The following is a 16,603-nucleotide window of genomic DNA, read 5'->3' as shown; positions in this document are numbered from 1 at the left end:
ACTCTGGTTATTTTCGTTCATTCCACAACCCCTACCAATCTCACTGTTCCAAATTTACCCAAACCCCTACTACGAAGGCTAAAATCCGGAATAACACCTTTTCAGAACTGTTCACCTGACATGTCCCAACACCAGGGTCAGGTAAAGTCAGACAATTGGCACACACCAGATGGCCCTTTCCTTTCCCCACAGGGATAAAGGGAGGAGCACAAGAGCACAATACGAGCAAGGCAGACCGCACGGCATGAGAGCTAGCTCAGCACGGCAGTTCAAGAGGAGAAGAAAGACGGTACATAGTGAGAGGGTGACAAGGAGAGAAGAGAGCTTGCCCTTTCTGACCAAGGCCTTTGAAACCTGCGCAGAAGGAATCGTAAGACTACGATAAATAGCCAGGGTGTGATGCAGCAGATGTCAACGGCACATGAGACCCTCCTCTGCTGATTACCAAGCCAGAGAGAAACACTTGCCTCCGTGGTACCAACCTTGACTCCAAAGAGAAAGAAAGACAAGCAGTTCATCACAGCCGGTGAGTCGAGGGGAGAGTCGATAAGAAACCGAACTGTGTTGAACGCAAAGTAGAAAACAGCTAATTGAACTGTGAAAAGGTTAAAAGAGCTACTGGTGAGAAAAGGGGGAAAACCAGCAACAGAGGAGTCTGGCACCATGTGGGTGCTCACGTAGGAAACTCTCAGCGATTACCCGATTGTTGAAACTACCATAACCAGAAGGCCTTGGGAAAGCCGAGAAGAGGTCAAAGTGGTCATACAGGGGTCTTGTAAAATCCACTGTACAGTCAAAAGTCTTTGACCGACAGATGATTGAGAAGCTAAAGGAAATTAATCCAGCATCATAAGAGTTGAATGTGAAGGATACGATTGATAGGATAGGATAAGCGGGAGCATAGCTCAGCGGCAACGGGCTCGCCTTGGAAGCAAGATGACATGGAGCAAACCAGGTTCAATCCCCAGGTCCGCGCTTAGAAACCTCTGGGTATTAAGCGTGTTATAAATATGATATCATAAGATTGGCAAGAGTGAACCCGAAAGAGGGATACCAATAAAAGGGGGCGAAGTATAAAGTCCCGAAATACAGTGTGTTGACAAGAGTGAACCCGGCCGAGGGATGTCCACAGTGAACTGTTTAAAAAGACATTTAAGATTTGTGAATGACACCAGCAAGATTGCATTGAAAGCCATGGTGAACCCGATCGAGGGAGGCGAATAGTCGAGTCGGATCTGCGCCCGGAAGAGGGGTATCCAAGGGTGAGAAGCCAACACCCATAGACCCGTGAATGCAGCAAAGCAAAGTACAAGAGGGAGAGTCTTTTGAATCTATGCTATGCCAGAGTGACAACTGACAAAGAAAAGGTAATATTCGCGAGGGGTCTGAACCCGGAAGAGAGGGAACCCAGGGGTGAAAAACTCAAGAACCTTTTGTTGAATCTTTTACTTTGAACCTGTCAGGCCCTCGAAAGCAAAAAAACATAGCTATTAGAGGTTCTGATATCATTAAGGAAATTTCCAGGGATCTGAGACTGGAAGAGGGGATCCAAGGGAGAAAGGCATCACCCAACGTGCAAGCAGCGAAGAACTTTTTGGTTCATAATTTTGAATACATCAGGCCTGTAGGCATGGACATTTAGCTCCGCCCATTATCCAAATTAGTCCCACCTCTAAAATTAGTAACTGTGCCTTTTGTCCATAAAGCAAGTTTATTGTACACAGCCAGGAGGGGGCTTAGATGCCTTCTAACAGTCAAACTAACCCTGGTCTCCCTGAACCACACAAAGAACACGTGTTATATACAGTTTGCAACAGTTAATACACTCCCCCAGATACCGTTACAAAGGCATCCCCCAAGCATGATTGCTTGCCCTGTACAGAGAAATCTAAAACCTACACAGTTCATTGGACACAGACATTATAACACAACCCCCTAAAACCTATACAAGAGTACCAACAGCAACCCCATACACGTGTTTCAGTCTTTTTGGGCCTCATCAGTGAGGTGGAGCAGTGCCCCTCTGAGCACAGTGAGCAAGGGGTCCACGTCTGGATGACCCTAGGAAACATAGGTTGACTAAATACAAGTCCCTTAAATAATCAAAAATGAGTCCATAGGTGCCCTTCTGCGAGAACAAACGCGGCCTATTGACCTGTTCTTTGGGAAGGTACCCACTCGAGAGTCTGCAGCCACACTTTAGCTCACTGTCCCTTTCACAGATGGGAAACTGCTTCTACCAGAAACACCTTATAAAGATGGTTATACAGAAAGCATAAGGGGATGTCTGTGGATAAATTTGAAGAACAGTGGGAGGAGTTAGACGTGGGAGCGATAGAATTATAGTGCATTGATAGCCACCCAGCATGAAGGAAACGTGTGAGAACCGAAGGAGGTTATGGAGTGGACAAGCAGCAAAGTTCAGTACTTTGTTCAACAGTGTGGAGGGGTAGGCCCAGAGGAGGCTAGAGGCAAAGTCAAAATGACTGGGAACAAGGGCAGATCATGGGTTTTTAGGGGTTTGGTAGGTAACACACACCCATTTCCTCCAGATCTTTATAAGGTTCATCGAACCGTAAGTGGCATTTTAGATGATGAATTGAAGGATCCTAAGGTCACTGTCCAAGAAGACCTCGAGGTTGTATGCCTTGGGGATTTTATGAAGCCTTGGAGGAGTTAAGTGTCTTCACCATGGTTGAAAAATGCACACAGATGTGGCTCACAGTTCTGCTCTCTAATTAATAATGTTTTCTTTCTTCTTTACTTCAATGTAGGTGAATCAGGCTGGCCATTACTCAGCACCCGGGCTTTGAGCGTGGGCATCGGTATGGCCGTCTCCTCCAGCATGAACTCTCTGGGATGCTACGTACTCTGTGCCCGTGTCCTGCACTTGCCCTCAGTCCCTCACCAGGCCTTCAACCGCGGAGTGTGCATGGAAGCCATAGGGAACATCTTGTGCGGTGTGCTGGGGAGCGTATCTGGGGCAGTTTCCAGTATCCCCAATGCTTGCACCAGTGGACTCACCCAGGTACAGTCACCAGGTCTGGTCCACATTCCATTTCTTGGCTATGCATTCGACTTCTTTTTGTCCCACGTTTGTCGTTCGAAGTTACAACCCAAAAGTTGCAAGGAATGGGTTAGAGGTCATATTTAGAACACTGTTTTTAATAGGAAAAGCATGGCTGATGCTTTTTAGGAGGTGCCACTCCATGAGACCTTCTTTGGGGGACACATCTGGTGGTATACTTGCAGGGGACCGTTTTTTGGGGGGGGCTGTGATTGTGAATCACACTTGTTGAAGAGTCAAGTCTCAGGTTCTTTTGAAGCAAAGATCTCAATGTTGACATTTAAACGACAATAGTGAGATTGCATTTGTGGATCTTCACAATTGGTTGGTCACAGATGACACACACAGGTGTGGAGGATGTATATCTAAGTCTAGTTTGTGAAGGTCGGTGTGGTGGCAAAAGTGAGCTATGTTTGTAAGAAATAAAGTTTGGATGACCCAGATTTGTTGTTAGTCATTGGAAAGAGTTGCCTGGGAAGCAATGTTTAGAGGTTTGCATTGAGAAAGTCATTCTTGGTCGGTCATGGGAGGGAGAAAATCGTAGTTCCGTTGGGTGACCAGGCCTAAGACCTAAGACCTTTGCTTGTGAAAGTGCAACGATATAAATGAATAAGCAGGAATAATGTACTATGGCAAAATGATGGCTACAATCTCTGGTGTCACATACACATTTTGCAGTTCAGTTTATTACACCATGGAGCAATTGAGACGAGAGCCTGAGTGCATGCTTCACACATGATTATTTTGTTATCCTTTCCTTAATGGCATGGCGACAATCTCTTAGGTGATGGATATCTGCCAAAGATGCAAGTTTCAGGCATATTTGAGTGACATTGAAAATACTGTTGATGGAGATGCTGAAGCTGAACCTCCAAGTACTGGGCTAATGGGGTACAAGGAATGGGGTTTAGAGAGACAGTCGTCTGCCATGAAAACACAAAGAAGAACTAGCAGGTGCTCGTAAAACATAGCAAGACTCAACCGGTTATATGTGATTTTACCGACCCCATTTTCAGAGTGGTACATTTAATTGCGGCCATAATGCAGATTACATTTCTCCATTTGGGGGGGTACCCCCAAAAGCCCCCCGTTTTTCCTCCAATATAACACCACACCAACCACATCCTTTTAACTCCTTACTCCACTACCCCATATATATTGAATTAATATTTTCTGTGTTTTTCGGTATTAGGTAATTCGTTGAAATGTACCACTCGGTTTGGTTTTCAGCAAAATGACTGGGTACCAACTCAACCATATAACACCTGAATACAACCGGAGATAGTGTCAGGACTGTCAAGAATGCCACCCTTAATCCCATTTGCAGGGTCATCTCAGCAAATGCAGTTTGTGCTTATGAAAGATTAATGGTTTACCTCAAAGGAAGTTGATACAGAGAGTGAAATCACAGTGCTGGAGAGTAGCGCATAGATATGTATTTAGAGATGCAGTTGTGAGATAGGTTGACCTTGATCACTTGGGATAATGGCCTTTCCTCAAGGTAAAGCCCCTTCTGATGCGCCTCGGGCAATATCCTGGGGACAGGGCATTATCCCATGATAATGTCCTAATCCTTAGTCTTTAATGCTTAAACATAACCTTCCCATTGTGGTGAATACTGTTCCTGCAATTGTACTGTCAGATTCCATCCACCAGATTCTGTAGTAATGCTAAACATATTATGCTTGTTCAAAGTTTTTTCATATGTTTAAACCTGCAGAGGTAGAATTAATAGCTAATTTTTCTATATTTTAGTGATTTCCTTTCTCAAAAACTGTGGTGACCAGAACAGGTTATTTTTGTTAAATGTGTCTATTATTGTTAACAGCATTTTTTTTTTGTAAATCACTCCATCGTGCTAGAAGATGGCACTCTTAATGTGAATTTAACAGTTGTGAGGTGCGACCTGGCCAATCAGCTCTCTCTAAGTCATAACCCCTGGAAGCGTCGTTCACTTTTTCCCCCCTGTAAAATGAGACAAAGGCCCTGATTCATGGAATTATTTGCGTGTAAAACGGGTAATTTGCGTGCCGTTCTGCCCGCAAATCCCCATTCGTCAAACAGGGATTTGCGGGCAGAATGGCACGCAAATCCCCGTTTTACACGCAAATAATTCCACGAATCAAACTTACAGAGTTCATTAATAGGGGCACCAGGTTTTCATTTTAGCCCACCTGGGAAAGGTCTGATAGCTGACTGAACACATTATTTAGAAACCGACCATCAAAAACCTTCTGACAGGGTGATGTAGAAAGCGTTTTCTAGGTTTCAGCAACGTACTGTGCAAAAAGTATCCGTTCGATGTGATTTTTTTAATGATTGATTTTGCTGCAATTATATGCGGGGAAAGGCCCCCAACAGCCCCCTTCACACATCTACATTATTTATTCACCTAAACCCACAGGCCACATATATTTGGGGCAAAATCTGATAAAAGAAATTCGATGTATTCTCCTTCGATGAATTCTACTGCGGCAAAAACTGCTGTTACCGCTCACTTCATCCAAGGAGAAGAAGAATAGGAGGGACCCCTTCCAGTTTGTGGTCCCCTTTGTTATTCATCAAGGGCTTCCTTTCATCTTCCTTTCTCCACCCGTTGGCATCTCCTACTGGGTCTTGCCAAAGGCAGCAAGCCTAGACTTCAGAAGAGGATATTCAGTGTCTGATTCATGGAAGTGTTTTATAGTGGCGCAATCCCATAGGAAAACGTTCCATGGATCGGGCCCTCAGGGTCTATGCATGTGTCTAGGCAAAGGCAAAATATCTTTCACACATCAGGGAATCATGTAGCAGGCCTGAACAGGCAAACTAAAAGCGGACCGGGTCCATCAGGGAGTGGAAGATGATGAGATAAATGGACAGAAAGAAAGGCAATCGATCTGCACTCCTATGTACCTATATTTCTCAATGGATTATATGCAATTAATGTAGAATGTTAATTTTGATTTTAGGTGCGGAGGAGATAAAAAAAAACCCTGGCATATGGGCTGTGACATATGAGACAAAAAGAAAAAGTTCCCGTGTGTAGGAACTCCCGTCCTCTGCACTCTATCAATGGCTCAAAAAAGAGTCCTGGTAATTTATAAAGTGTGTGATAAGCAATTTCTTTTTAAAAAAATGTTTACATTTGTTTTGAATAAACAATGATCAACATGAACATGCAATTTACAATGCATACCGTTATGAGTGAATTTGGTATGGTCTACAAGTGACCTTTGTACAGTCAGCATTATTTGTAGTGAGATATCAGATAATTTATAAGTTTTACATGTATTAGGTTGTGTGACTGGTTGAAGACCTGTACCTGGAGTGTCTACATCTGAAGGTACCTTCGTGTAAGGAAAATTATACTGTCTCACAATTGTTCACACTCTAGTCAGATGATGAAGATACTTCAGAAAGATAATTACTCTCTCCACGTGTTCACACTCTTGTCAGATGATGAAGATACTTCATAAAGATAATTACTCTCTCCACGTGTTCACACTCTAGTCAGATGATGAAGATACTTCATAAAGATAATTACTCTCTCCACGTGTTCACACTCTTGTCAGATGATGAAGATACTTCATAAAGATAATCACTCTCTCCACGTGTTCACACTCTAGTCAGATGATGAAGATACTTCATAAAGATAATTACTCTCTCAACGTGTTCACACTCTAGTCAGATGAGGATGATGTAGAATTGACCTGAATCTTTAGGGTCATTGGAAAGAGGTCTGAACCCTGATGTAGGGGTCACACTTATTATTATCTAGGAACGTTACACAGCAGTTGGTAATAGGCTGACCGTTATTGTCTTCTGAAGATGAAGCTACTAATATGATTAGGTGCACAAAATGTGTTGCATTTGGAAAAACAATGGGCAATACAGTTAGGAATTCTGTTCTAAATTAAATTGTTTCGTCTGAAAATGTGATTACCAATAGAATTATGTACACAAAATGTTTTTCTTAGTATGCCAATAAACATTTTTTGCTTTTGAAAAATTATGTGCAAGGCTTCAATATAAAGGTATAATAATGGATATTATGTCAAATTCGTTTCCAGATATAAACATGTGAAATCTATTTGATTTGCCCCTGAAGAAGAGATTACTCACGAAACGTGTTGGGCCAATAATAAAATAATCAAGTTTGATAAAATAGTTCGACTATATCACGTTTTTCCGGATATGCATTGTAATTTGTATGTTCTTGTTGATCATTGTTTATTCAAAATAGATGTAAAAATTCTTTAAAAAAGAAATTGCTTATCACACACTTTTTAAATTACCAGGATTTTTTTTTGAGCCATTAATAGAGTGCAGAGGGCGGGAGTTCCCATACACGGGAATTTTTTTCTTTTTGTAAGATAATTGGACAGGTCAGGACCTCCAGGAGCATTGTAACCCTTTAGAGAAAGGTGGGATGGCACGGGGGACATATAGGCAGTGAATCCCGTTAGCCTTCCGCTTCATTCCACAAATGCCATAATGGTAGCCTGCATGAGGCAAGTCAAACATCACCCCCCTGAGAGCAAATGGCACAGGTGCCACATGTATGCTAATTGTCTGGTGTTCTCTGTCTTCAGGTGGGCTCACGTCACTCTGTCCTGCTGGGTGCACTGATGGCTGTAGCGCTGGGACTGTCCCCCAAGGCTGTGGAGTTCCTGAGCACCATTCCAATGGCGGTCCATGGTAAATGAAAAGTCAAACAATCCATCTGACCTCCAAGCTAAGAGGAGACCCCCTACCTGGAAACATCTGTGCTCTGCATCCTAGACAGCGCAGGATTCTGCCTGTGGATGCCACATCACCATGGCGATCACATCAGTATGCCATATCACAGTAGCGGTCTATTGAGCATTTCCTATTACACTAGAGACATCATCTCCATGATGTATTCAAACACATAATTGATATTGATCCATTTCACTAGCACGCTCATTATCAATTAATATCACACTTGAGATGTAATCAGTACATTGTATCACACTAAAGACTGCACTAGTGCTTCATATCACAGTAGGCATGTAATCAGCATGTCATATCGGCTAGCAATGGAACCAGCATATTAGCTCCCCACCAATGATCCAAACTGTATGTTATTTGACACTAGTCATTTGATTGGCTTGCTATATCTCATCTGTGATTTTTGTACATATGGTAACATCACAATAACCTTGAAATCAGCACGTCAGAATCCTTTACAGTATTTATAGAACAACATGTATCTAATATTACCGTATCACAGAGATATCAGTGAAAGACGTGCTACATAGGCGTTAGTTTACCAAACAATAATGTTTCTGCTACAATATCTTGGGGTGTCATGGATGGCTCTTTCTTGTCTTCGTCACGAGTCTGTACTGCTCTGGTTCATGAATGCTCTGAGTTCCTATCTGAGCTTTTTAAGACTCACTTTCCCATTGTGCAATGTTTTAGTTACATGACAGATACGTTCGCTCTGGGCTTTAAGACCCACTTTCCCAGTAAGCAGTGTTTTACACAAATGTCACTTCGGTTCACTGTGGGCTGTGAAACCCACTCCCCCAGTATGCAATGTTTTAGAGACATCACAATTCAGATTGCACAGGGCTTTACCATTCACCTTCCCCTCATCTACTACTGTAGGCAAATGCCGCATAAGTTCACTCTGAAAGTGCTGGGCTATTGTGCATTTCTCTGTAAATTGTATGGAAATATAACCCTTAGCACGTATGAGGTTATGACTCACTTTCTCAGTACGCAGAGCTTTAGACACAAGGCACCTCAGGTCACCGTGGACTTTAAGACTCACTTTCCCAGTAAGTGGCACTTAAGACAAATCGCAATTCCGCTTGCACAGGGGTTTAAGACTCGCTTTCCCAGTCTCCATTGTTTTAGCCACATGCCCCCTGCGTTCACTCTGCACTTTAAGACACACTTTCCTGTCCTGGTAAGCAGCGTTTTAGGAAAATCAAAATTCAGCTTGCATGTGTCTTTAAGACTCATTTTCCCAACATGCATTGTCTGAGACATGACACCTCAGTTCACTTTGGTATTGAAGGCTCACTTTCCGAGAAAGTAGCGATTTAGGCAAACACCACTTTCATTCGCTCTAGGCTTTGCTTTAAGACTCATTGCATACTGGATTCCTTGTTACCAATGTTGTTTGGGTATATCTCTACAACCTTTGTCTCGACTTCGTATTTGGGGGATTCTTTCTAGACACCCCCATTGAACAATGGGGTTTACTCGCCTATTCTCCAGGGTTTCTTTCCTCTGTGGGCAGAGTTTCCATGCCCAGGTCTTTCACCTCGTGTGGTGAACAGTGTTCTTGCCCTGGTTGCCCAGTTCTCCATCCATCAGCGTCCTTCAGATCATTCTCAGCTTGGCAAGGATTGCTGTCTTGTTTTGCCCAGATCAAACAGCCTCTGTATACAACATCAAACAAACTCTCTGCCCCAGGCCTCCCTTTCAAAGTGCCCACACTTTCTGGATAACGGGTCCTGCAAGAATTTGGCTGTGCCCAGGCTCTTGCTGGCACTGCCCTCTTCAGCTTCCCAACCACCTCGCGTCAATTCCGCGTTTACCGCACCACTGCCGTCACTGTGCCACATCTCTGGCGGGCTTTAGGTGGAGCAGGAAAAACATCCCCCGTTTTAACAGTGATTACCAAATCTCAGGAGCTGCTTCTATCAGAGTGCAACTGTGATTATCCTGTAACATCCCTCTGGAGCCATCTCTAGAAGATTGGGTGGGGAATAAGCGTGTTAGAACATCCAACATATGTATTTAGCTTGCTGTAGCAGAGTGGAGATGTCCTCAGAAATGTATTTCCCACCAAAGTTGCTATCAACATATTATTTAATAGCATAGTTGCTATTAGTATGTTATGTCACACTAGACATGTTAACGGCTTGTTGTTCCCGAGGAGAGATGCCGCAGCAGGCAATATGACACTAGAAATGTTGTCTGATCCTGTAAAACGTGGTTAGCATCCAGACTCTCATCCATAAAGTGCAGGCCAGGTTGGCCTCACAGCAACCCTAGAAACAGCTGTGGTCCCAGACCTGCTCCACACAGAAGCCCACTGTCCCTGAATTTTGACTCTCTCCTCACCCATATGCTGGTTGTGTTCGGTGTCGCTGGATTTTGACTCTCTTCCCGTCCCCTAGCAGGCTGTGGTTGGTGCTCCTGGATTTTGACTCTCTTCTCGTCCCCTTGCAGGTTGTGTTCGGTGTCCCTGGATTTTGACTCTCTTCCGTCCCCTTGCATTTTGTGTTCGGTGCCCCTGGTTTTTGACTCTCTTCTCGCCCCCTTGCAGGTTGTGTTCGGTGCCCCTGGATTTTGACTCTCTTCTCGTCCCCATGCAGGTTGTGTTTGGTGCCCCTGGATTTTGACTCTCTTCTCGTCCCCTTGCAGGTTGTGTTCGGTGTCCTTGGATTTTGACTCTCTTCCGTCCCGTTGCATTTAGTGTTCGGTGCCCCTGGTTTTTTACTCTCTTCCTGTCCCCTAGCAGGCTGTGTTTGGTGCCCCTGGATTTTGGCTCTCTTCCCGTCCCCTAGCAGGCTGTGTTTGGTGCCCCTGGATTTTGACTGTCTTCCCGTCCCCTAGCAGGCTGTGTTTGGTGCCCCTGGATTTTGACTCTCTTCACGTCCCCTTGCAGGTTGTGTTCGGTGTCCCTGAATTTTGACTCTCTTCCGTCCCCTTGCATTTAGTGTTCTGTGCCCCTGGTTTTTTGCTCTCTTCCCGTCCCCTTGCAGGCTGTGTTTGGTGCCCCTGGATTTTGACTCTCTTCCCGTCCCCTAGCAGGCTGTGTTTGGTGCCCCTGGATTTTGACTCTCTTCCCATCCCCTAGCAGGCTGTGTTTGGTGCCCCTGAATGTTGACTCTCTTCCCGTCCCTTAGCAGGCTGTGCCCCTGGATTTTGACTCTCCTCCCGTCCCCTAGCAGGCTGTGTTTGGTGCCCCTAGATTTTGACTCTCTTCTCATCCCCTTGCAGGTTGTGTTTGGTGCCCCTGGATTTTGACTCTCTTCTCGTCCCCTTGCAGGTTGTGTTTGGTGCCCCTGGATTTTGACTCTCTTCTCATCCCCTTGCAGGTTGTGTTCGGTGTCCCTGGATTTTGACTCTCTTCCATCCCCTTGCATTTAGTGTTCGGTGCGCCTGGTTTTTTATTCTCTTCTCGCCCCCTTGCAGGTTGTGTTCGGTGCCCCTGGATTTTGACTCTCTTCCCGTCCCCTAGCAGGCTGTGTTTGGTGCCCCTGGATTTTGACTCTCTTCTCGTCCCCTTGCAGGTTGTGTTTGGTGCCCCTGGATTTTGACTCCCTTCTCGTCCACTTGCAGGTTGTGTCTGTTCCCCCAGAATTTTGACTCTCTTCCGTCCCCTTGTATTTAGTGTTCCATGCCCCTGTTTTTTTACTCTCTTCCCGTCCCCTAGCAGGCTGTGTTTGGTGCCCCTGGATTTTGACTCTCTTCCTGTCCCCTAGCAGGCTGTGTTTAGTGCCCCTGGATTTTGACTCTCTTCTCGTCCCCTTGCAGGTTGTGTTCGGTGTCCCTGGATTTTGACTCTCTTCCGTCCCCTTGCATTTAGTGTTCTGTGCCCCTGGTTTTTTGCTCTCTTCCCGTCCCCTAGCAGGCTGTGTTTGGTGCCCCTGAATTTTGACTCTCTTCCCGTCCCTTAGCAGGCTGTGTTTGGTGCCCCTGGATTTTGACTTTCTTCCTGTCCATTAGCAGGCTGTGTTTGGTGCCCCTGGATTTTGACTCTCTTCTCGTCCCCTAGCAGGCTGTGTTTGGTGCCCCTAGATTTTGACTCTCTTCTCATCCCCTTGCAGGTTGTGTTTGGTGCCCCTGGATTTTGACTCTCTTCTCGTCCCCTTGCAGGTTGTGTTCGGTGTCCCTGGATTTTGACTCTCTTCCGTCCCCTTGCATTTAGTGTTCGGTGCCCCTGGTTTTTTACTCTCTTCTCGCCCCCTTGCAGGTTGTGTTCGGTGCCCCTGGATTTTGACTCCCTTCTCGTCCCCTTGCAGGTTGTGTTTGTTCCCCCAGAATTTTGACTCTCTTTTCATCCCCTTGCAGGTGGTGTTCGGTGCCCCTGGATTTTGACTCTCTTCTCCTCCCCTTGCAGGTTGTGTTCGGTGTCCCTGGATTTTGACTCTCTTCTCCTCCCCTTGCAGGTTGTGTTCGGTGTCCCTGGATTTTGACTCTCTTCTCCTCCCCTTGCAGGTTGTGTTCGGTGTCCCTGGATTTTGACTCTCTTCTCCTCCCCTTGCAGGTGGTGTTCGGTGCCCCTGGATTTTGACTCTCTTCTCCTCCCCTTGCAGGTGGTGTTCGGTGCCCCTGGATTTTGACTCTCTTCTCCTCCCCTTGCAGGTGGTGTTCTCTGTGTGACCTATGGGCTGGCGGTGGGTGCAGGCATCTCTTTCTTCCAGTACGCAGATATTGGCTCCGGCAGGAACATCTTCCTCGTTGGCTTCACCATGTTCATGGCGCTGTTGGTGCCACGCTGGCTGAGCGCCGCCCCAGATAATATGTCTACAGGTGGGTGCCAGATTATAGTTCCTGGAAGCATGACAGTGGGGAGTGTTCGGCAAGGAGGGAGCTGGGCAGTAGCCTTACTCCACAGAATTCAGCCTTTCTTGCCGTCTGGCTTATTGGCTCCATGGAACTATTTCAATGCAGTGTACTATTGTGCCAAGGTGACTGGCGAGTGGATTGTGAGGTGCTGTGGCCTTTATTGTTCTGGTTGGGTAGGGGAGAAGCACGTATACGGCACTGGGGCTGCTGGTTGGATATAGCAAGACCAATCCTCCGAGGCCCGAGTGACATGAGCACTGGTGCTGCAGCGGTTCCATGTAATAATGTCCCCGCAAAAATGTCCCCTGACATTATGTATGGGGACATTGTGTATGGGGACATTATGCATGGGGACATTATGTATGGGGACATTATGTATGGGGACATTGTGTATGGGGACATTATAACCTGATACTGCTGTGGTGACACCTCAAGCGCACTGAGACAGTGGTACTGGCTGAAGTTGACGGATTAGTGGGGCCACACAGGTCCATATTCTATGTCAAAATCTTGAGTGCTAATATAAAGAATATTTTTTAAAATTTTATCAGTGTTTGGTTTATTACAAACCTTTCACATACAATCCATAAAATACTCAAAATTCTTCAATTCATTTCCAAATTAAAAACTAAATACATCAAAGAAAGTACATCAAATTCAATCAAATGGTTTCCATTAAAGTCTACTAAATCAAAACATTAAATGTTTACATTTGAAAAAAGAAAAAGAAAAAAACCAAGGGAAGTAAAAGAGAAAATACCAATCACTCTCTTTAACATGTTCAGGAATGGAGATGGAGAATGGAAAGAAGGTGCCCATCACCCTTAGAGAAGTCTTCAGGGCAGTATTATTTCCAGAAGATCATGTTGTACTCTTCCCCTACCCGTAGCAAGGTCCACCATTCATCAAGCTCCACCGTAGAAACTCTACCTAGCAAACCTGCCATATATTTATTTCTTTTGTCTGACAATGCCGCACATTCAATCAAGAGATGGTTCGACGATTCAGTCGAGTCAGGGTTCTCGCAGAATCTACAAGCAGAGTCCTGAGTGTCCAACTGTCTTTGGTGGCTTAATACTTCCCTCGTAGGGAGAAGAGTTAATCTTAAACACATAAACATATCTCTATACTTGGGGCATGGAAAGTTCACAAGATAGCGTGGCTGTTGATTTACCGGCCGCCTCTCATGAGATAGACTCATAGCTAATCTATACAAGTTTCTCTTTTCTTGCGTCTCAATCCAATCATTCATCAATATTTTCATTTTCACTTCTCCAGGATTATTTTTCAGAACGTCTATCGGAAGATCGAAAAGTTTTAGCCAACTATTGCATATGGCTTTCCACACATCTAACAAGCCACTCTGTCTGCCAGTCTGTTTCATTCTTAAAATATCCACGAGGGTAAAGTGTCCTCAATTATAGATTTGCAAAATAAATCCAATGACTTCCAGAGAACTTTGTACCAGAGTGATTGAAGTGCCAATTCATATCTTATCATAGTCACCGGAAAACTACTCTATGCCAAAAGGTGGCCTCCAAGAGGTCCCAAAGTTCCCATGGCAAATTAAGGGCTGTTTCCACTCCATAAATTAGGATGGGATCCACCTTTTGGTTGTAGAAAGTAACCACAGGGTGCACTGAAAATGTACCATATTTCTGATGTAGTATTGATTATTGAACGGGCCAGGCTTTCCACCCTAGATCTCAGAGCCACATCCCATTCATATTCTCTAATAATGGAGTCAAGTATTTTGTTGATTATACTTGGTCTAATTTCTTACTTCCCAAGTATAAGTAGAATGTCCCCTTATGCTTACCCTGTTGGGCACAGAATGTCATTAACTTTGTTTCTTTGACATTGATTTTTAAGTAATTTCTTTAATGTATGCTTCTAGAGCTGTTAGCCTCCTCTGAAGACCCATCGGGGTCTTGTCGAGGAGAACTAAGTTATCAGCACACATGACCCATGCGACTCATTGAGTGTTCAAAATCGGCGGGTATGCATTAACTTCCCTCTGGCTATTTCCCAAGTCCGATAAATACAGGTTAAAAAGTATCAGGGCCAAGGGGCAGCCCTGTATAAGGCCGCAAAAAGTTTCCATTTTTTTTCAATAATGCCCCATCGCCAGACAATCTGATTTGCATCGTAGTTGCTGAGTACGAAGTCCTGATAGCATCAACTAGGTCTGTCGGGCAGTTCCACTTTAACAATTTCTGTCACAAAGTCTCCCTATTGATGCTATCAAAAGCTTGTTCCAGGTCTACAATAACCAAATATATTTTAGTTTTGGCTCTTACAGCTTCCAGCTTTATCAAATTCAACAAGAGTAAGTTGATATTCATTCCCACTCCCTTTACGAAGCCTGTCTGCCTAATATCCATTCTATTATTCTCTGTTGCCCAAGTCGTTAAGCGCTGCAGTAATACTGAAGCAAAAAGCTTCCCCAGGGGATCGAGCAGAGCTAAAGAGCGATAGTTGACTGGATGGTGCCTCTCCTTTTTTGAAGACTGGCACTATCATGCCCCTTCTCCATGTTGAAGGGACATCTTTAGCTTTCAAGATGTTTGTAAAATCAATAAAGACAAAAAATTGGACCATGCTTCCGGGTTTGATCTGAGGATGTCATTGCTCAGACCGTCCGGTCCCGGGGCTCGCAATGTATTCAAGTTTTTTTATCAATAGCAGAATTTCTTCTCTATCGAATACAATCTACCATTTCTGAGCAGGCTCGATGTACATCTCTCTGCCCCATTTCCCTCTCTTCACAAAGAGTGTTGAAAAGTGGGCTATCCAAGCCTCCTCCGAGAAGGCCGCTGTGAATAGATGAGTCTGTCTAGTTAGTCCATTAAGCAAGAACCATAAATTGCGTGTGTTTTGTCCGCACATAGCCTTCAGCATCATTTCTGCATCTAGTTGCAGACATTTGAATCGAGAATTTAGTAGCCAATTTCTATATTGCAGCTTCCTTTTCATTACCTGGGGGATCTTTTCACCCCGCGGAAGGTAGTTCATCATACATATGTCTGCTCGATAGATCTTTCGCATGGCCACTACCTCAATGTTATAAGTGTAGTCATTCTTAGAGTTGATTTTAAGACCCGCTCAGTCTTTTATCTCAAAGGGTAGTAAGACCCAGTCATATTCCAGCATTAAATTCCCTCTTTCACCCATAGCTGAGAATTTGGATGTTATTCCCGGAATATCCTTAGGGTATATCCACAGTCTATTTTTCCCATTTGATGGATGTAATTTGGATAACTTGGATGGTTTTAAATCTGTAGGATTCCCTTTCTATGTCAGGGTGATTAGCTGATGATCGCTTTTTTCAGTTAAATCAACCGAAAGAGAGTCAAGATGGGGAATCATATTTAGTGAGGGAAAGATGTCATCGAAATGTGCTTTCAAGGAGCCTCTCCGCCAAGTTGCGTTGCCGGAATGTCCCCTTTTATTTGTCCATTCAGTAAATAAAGGCAACACATCTGCAATTCGTTAAGCCATATATCTGCTTTCTTGGAAGATAGGTTATCCGGGATCCACAATCCTCTTTCATTAAAAAAATGCACATTTCAATCACCACACAGAATTATACTGGGATTTTTAAATTGAGAGTGCAAATTATCCACCCACCCCATTGTTTCATCAATAAAGCAGTCATCATCAATTCCCATCGAATTCCAATAGATGTTATTTATTTTTTCAATTAATTTATACCACGCTGGGAACGCGCCGGCATCAGGGCACCAAAACCAACACAAGGCAACAACAAAAGAAAACAAGATATACATGGATCATACAAGACTTAAACACGTGCCTGACTCCAAAATGAGGAAAGAATATTTACTGAAAGAGCAAAGTTTTCAGTGAAGCAGTAAAGATCAATAAGATTTTAGACACACGCATCATCGAGTCAAACCAGTTCAGTATAACAATTTGTATAAAGGGATTTGGGTTCAGCACTTCAATCATAGCTAAGCCATGAGCAGACTTGATGAA

At 44.3% G+C, this 16,603-nt stretch overlaps 1 protein-coding gene across 2 annotated transcripts in view; it reads left to right on the top strand.

The window, feature by feature from the left end:
- SLC23A3 (solute carrier family 23 member 3) overlaps positions 1–16,603 on the top strand; it is a 206,022-nt gene that overhangs the window by 151,841 nt on the left and 37,578 nt on the right. For both annotated transcript variants that reach the window (XM_069616868.1, XM_069616867.1), the window contains exons 8-10: positions 2,775–3,028; positions 7,642–7,747; positions 12,404–12,571. In XM_069616868.1, coding sequence (XP_069472969.1) covers positions 2,775–3,028; positions 7,642–7,747; positions 12,404–12,571 — 528 coding nt within the window. The remainder of the gene's footprint in view (positions 1–2,774; positions 3,029–7,641; positions 7,748–12,403; positions 12,572–16,603) is intronic.

This window comes from Ambystoma mexicanum, chromosome 9 (assembly GCF_040938575.1).
Source record: "Ambystoma mexicanum isolate Mex_15411 chromosome 9, UKY_AmexF1_1, whole genome shotgun sequence".
In the NCBI taxonomy this organism is placed as follows: domain Eukaryota; kingdom Metazoa; phylum Chordata; class Amphibia; order Caudata; family Ambystomatidae; genus Ambystoma; species Ambystoma mexicanum.
This window is presented reverse-complemented; position numbering and strand designations above follow the sequence as displayed.